At 33.8% G+C, this 4,423-nt stretch overlaps 1 protein-coding gene across 1 annotated transcript in view; it reads left to right on the top strand.

Moving 5' to 3' along the window:
* LOC100638954 (transmembrane 9 superfamily member 1-like) overlaps positions 1-4,048 on the top strand; it is a 4,605-nt gene extending 557 nt beyond the window's left edge. Inside the window, exons 3-11 of the mRNA XM_020004292.1 lie at positions 215-401; positions 518-746; positions 1,840-1,897; positions 1,954-2,025; positions 2,274-2,337; positions 2,492-2,578; positions 2,673-2,748; positions 3,627-3,769; positions 3,862-4,048. Of these exons, the coding sequence (XP_019859851.1) occupies positions 215-401; positions 518-746; positions 1,840-1,897; positions 1,954-2,025; positions 2,274-2,337; positions 2,492-2,578; positions 2,673-2,748; positions 3,627-3,769; positions 3,862-4,034 (1,089 nt within the window). The 3' untranslated portion in view covers positions 4,035-4,048. The remainder of the gene's footprint in view (positions 1-214; positions 402-517; positions 747-1,839; positions 1,898-1,953; positions 2,026-2,273; positions 2,338-2,491; positions 2,579-2,672; positions 2,749-3,626; positions 3,770-3,861) is intronic.
* Positions 4,049-4,423: the final 375 nt, after the last annotated feature.

The raw sequence follows: 4,423 nt of genomic DNA, 5'->3' as shown, positions 1-4,423 counted from the left end.
TTGAGCTTTATGAGAGCTTTTAATTATACTATACCTGTGTTTAGCCAACAAAGCAATCTACATGTATTTACTAAACGTCTTTCACTTTTCAAGACAGGTGCCTTTGGTTTTTGTTATTTTAATAACTCTTCTAAAATAATCATAATTATTATTATACAGTACTAGTTATTATTATTTACTAATATTATATTAATTAATATATTTTTATTATCAGATAGAGCATCGTAGTTTGACGTTAGGGGAAGTCCTAGATGGAGACAGGATGGCAGTCTCTCTGTACGATATCCAGTTCAATAAGTCAGTCCCTCACGCTGAACTCTGTACACTGGTACTTACTGCTAACGACATTGCTAAACTACAAGAAGCAGTCGAGGATCTTTATTACTTTGAATTTGTATTTGGTAAGCGAAGGAATATATTTAATTTAGTAGATGTAATGTACATGTAGTTAACGAATTATTTCCATTTCTTGTTCCTCCTCTCTCTCTCTCTCTCTCTCTCTCCCTCTTATCAAAAGATGATCTACTGATGAGAGGGTTCGTGGGTCACTTGGAAGAGGGTGCGTTCCTACCGCACAACCATCGTACCTACCTCTGGACCCACTTGCACTTCTCGTTTGGTTACAGTGGACAGGAGGTCGTTGAAGCTAATGTTAGTACAATAGGAGCAACGGCCTACAGTCTTGATGATACTGAACCACCGGTTAAAGTTACCTTTACTTATAGTGTGTCATGGAGCAAATCATTGTAAGAAATAGAAGTGTTAGAGTTGTGTTTTGTGAAGTTGTTAATTTGTTGTATAGTGTATGTACATGTATGTATATACAAATTTGAAAGTTATTTAAGAATGAGCCAATTTTCGAAAAAAGCAAAGGCTATTCAAAGGCCCATGGTTTTTTCCAAAAAATGGCTCCAAAATCACTCCAAAATTTCGTTGCATTTTCTGATACATATTGATGCCCTTATGCTCTGTAGAAAGTTTGAGCCGATTCCGAGCTCAAATTCTGGAGTTATGAGCACTTTTTATAAACTAGCAAATTTTGAAAGAAAGCGTGGGCTATAGCCCATGCTTTTTTCCCAAAAATGGCTCCGAAATCACCCCAAATTTTTATTACATTTTCTGATACATATTGATGTACATATGCTGTGTAGAAAGTTTGAGCCGATTTCGAGTTCAAATTCTGAAGTTATGAGCACTTTTTAAAACTAGCAAAATCTTGAAAAAAAGCATGGACTATAGCCCATGGTTTTTCTGAAAAATGGCTCCGAAATCATCCCCAAATTTTATTACATTTTCTGATACATATTGATGTACTTATGCTGTGTAGAAAGTTTGAGCCAATTCCGAGCTCAAATTCTGGAGTTATGAGCACTTTTTTTAAAACTAGCAAATCTTGAAAAAGTATGGACTATTATAGCTCATGGTTTTTTCTGAAAAATGGCTCCGAAATCACCCCAAATTTTTATTACATTTTCTGATGCATATTGATGTACTTATGCTGTGTAGAAAGTTTGAGCCGATTCCGAGCTCAAATTCTGGAGTTATGAGCACTTTTTTAAATACTAGCAAATTTTGAAAAAAAGCATGGGCTATTATACCCCATGGTTTTTCCCCAAAAATGGCTCCGAAATCACCCCAACTTTTTATTACATTTTCTGATACATATTGGTGCCCTTATGCTGTGCAAAAATTTTGAGCTGATTCTGACAAATTTTTTTTAAGTTATGAGCATTTTTAAAAATTATTACTGTTGGTTTGTATTATCAACTCAAACTGTATTTGCTGAAAGTGATTATGAATTTTAAAAAAACATTAAAAATTATTATTTCTACTTGCTAGGAGGAGTTATCATGACCGTAATAAAGAATTAAAAGTATTTTTTCCGAAATCAATGGAGGTAAGCACATGTACATGTACTGTACACTTTTAATTATTTATAAATATTTTCTTTAGATTCACTGGCTTTCCGTTATCAATTCAGTTGTTCTGGTTTGTCTCCTCTTAGGATTTGTGACAATAATTCTGGTGAGATGCAGTGCCACTGTTACATGTACATGTACATGTACTACAAATGTATTTTGGTGAATTAATTTTTAGCAAATAAAATTTTGACTTTTCATTATACTGAAATTTTGACAACAATTCGCCAAAATTTTGTCTTTAATTTTTATAGCTACATAATAATAGTACACATACATGCTTGTACATGTACATGTATGTATTTGTTCTACAATTATTGGATTATTGCTTGCCCTGTTATTTTACATTTGTAGATGAGGGTCCTTCACAATGATTTTGCCAGATACAATGTTAGCGATGATGATCCTGATGACTTGAGTAAGCAAAAATTATTTATTTATTATTTTATTTATTTATTTATTATTTTATTTATTTATTATTAATTTTATTTATTTATTATTAATTTTATTTATTTATTATTAATTTTATTTATTTACATTTATTTATTTATTTATTTATGATTCTTCTTCAGGAGATCAAGATAATTACGGTTGGAAGATTATCAGTACTGACGTGTTTAGATTCCCACAAAACAAAGGATTGCTAAGCTCCATAATAGGTTCAGTAGACTTCACAATTAGCACACACACACACGCGCGCGCACAGACTTGTACATGTACATACATGTAATCTCTTCTCTCTTCTCTTTGCAGGTGTTGGCACTCAGTTTATAACACTCTCTCTTGCTATAATTCTAATGGCCCTGTTAGGATTGTTTAACGTCCACAGGTATGAGAAAATATTATGAAACATGCATGTACATGTACAACTGGATCTCTCATTCACTTCCTCCTTCATTTCTTTCTATCCTTACTCTTTATATTATGTTGATTTTTCTCCTTTTTTATACATGTATATTGTATCAGGGTTTCCCATAAAGCATGCTAAGTGAGCTAAACAGCATGAGCTTCATGAGCTGGCAGGCACTGCAATACAGTACATGGCATTTGGAACAACTTTAAAAATTCATAAAAAATCCAAACTTGATCGGAATCAGCTCAAACTTGATATACAACATAAGGACATGTATATGTATCAGGAAAAAATATAAAAATGAAGAATTCTCTCCTTGTGATTTTTGACGAAATTTGGCCAAAGACCCAAGGCTATAACCTTTGGTCGTTGGCCTGATTTTTGAGCAACTATAAAAATTCATAAAAAATCCAAACTTGATCGGAATCAGCTCAAATTTTCTGCACAACATAAGAACATGTATATACATCAGAAAAAAAATTTTAAATGAAGAATTCTTTCTTTGTGATTTTTGACGAAATTTGGCCAAAAACCCAAGGCTATAGCCTTTGGTCGTTGGCCTGATTTTTGAGCAAATTTAAAAATTCATAAAAAATCCAAATTTGATCGGAATCAGCTCAAACTTGATATACAACATAAGGACATGTATATGTATCAGAAAAAAATATAAAAATGAAGAATTCTCTCCTTGTGATTTTTGGCAAAATACCCTGTACCATAGTACAGGGTTTTAAGCCAACTTAGCAATCCATTGACAAGAAGCTGCATGCATGAACATATGCCTAAATCCTGTGGGAAACCCTGCAGTGAACATGTACACATTGTATTACCTCTTTCTTCCTCTTCCCCTCCAGGCATCATGCCATGAATTCAACTAGTATATTACTTTATGCCCTCACGTCCTTCATTGCTGGACTAGTCTCTACTAACTTCTATAGGAAGATTAATGGAGAGAGCTGGGTCTGGAACATCATACTTACGTCATCTCTGTTTGCCTGTAAACATCCTCTCCCTCTCTTACTCTCTCTCCTTTTTTATTTTTATTAATCTTCTCTCTCTCTCTCTCTCTCTCTCTCTCTTTCTCTCCAGTTCCTTTCTTTCTTACATGGAGTACAGTTAATTCTGTTGCCTGGTATCATGGCTCCACTCAAGCTCTTCCATTCACTACAATAGTACTCATCATGTTCATGTGGCTCATTGGTAAGAGAGAGGAGAGACATAAGAGTATAATAGCACCCTCTATTCATTTCATTTGTATTTAAGGAGACAATTATTAGCGTGTACTTATTTTAGCGATTTTCACGAAACTGACATTTGGCTGGTACTTAATTTAGCGTTTTTGATCATTTGGTATTAATAACTTTTAGAAGAATGAAAGGGGCGAGCCTAAGCAAGCTATAGATTACGTGCTGTGATCTACATGTATGAGCAAGCAAAGCAATTGCACAAGTCTAAATACACTAATACAGTAGATCTTGTTGCATTAATCTTGCTTAAATTGCTTCATCACTGACTCTGCACCATTAACATGTAAAGTTATCTTGCTTACAGTTAGAAGCAGTCACTGAACGAAAAAGATTGTCATCTGCTTTGTTAACCTAGGCTAACTGCTAGAGAAGCCTTTGGACAGCAGTTTAGTATTATCTTGCTG

This window comes from Amphimedon queenslandica, unplaced genomic scaffold (assembly GCF_000090795.2).
Source record: "Amphimedon queenslandica unplaced genomic scaffold, v1.1 AMPQUscaffold_12288, whole genome shotgun sequence".
NCBI lineage: Eukaryota > Metazoa > Porifera > Demospongiae > Haplosclerida > Niphatidae > Amphimedon > Amphimedon queenslandica.
The sequence above is the reverse complement of the archived record's forward strand: the minus strand, read 5'-3'. Positions and strand labels throughout refer to the sequence as shown.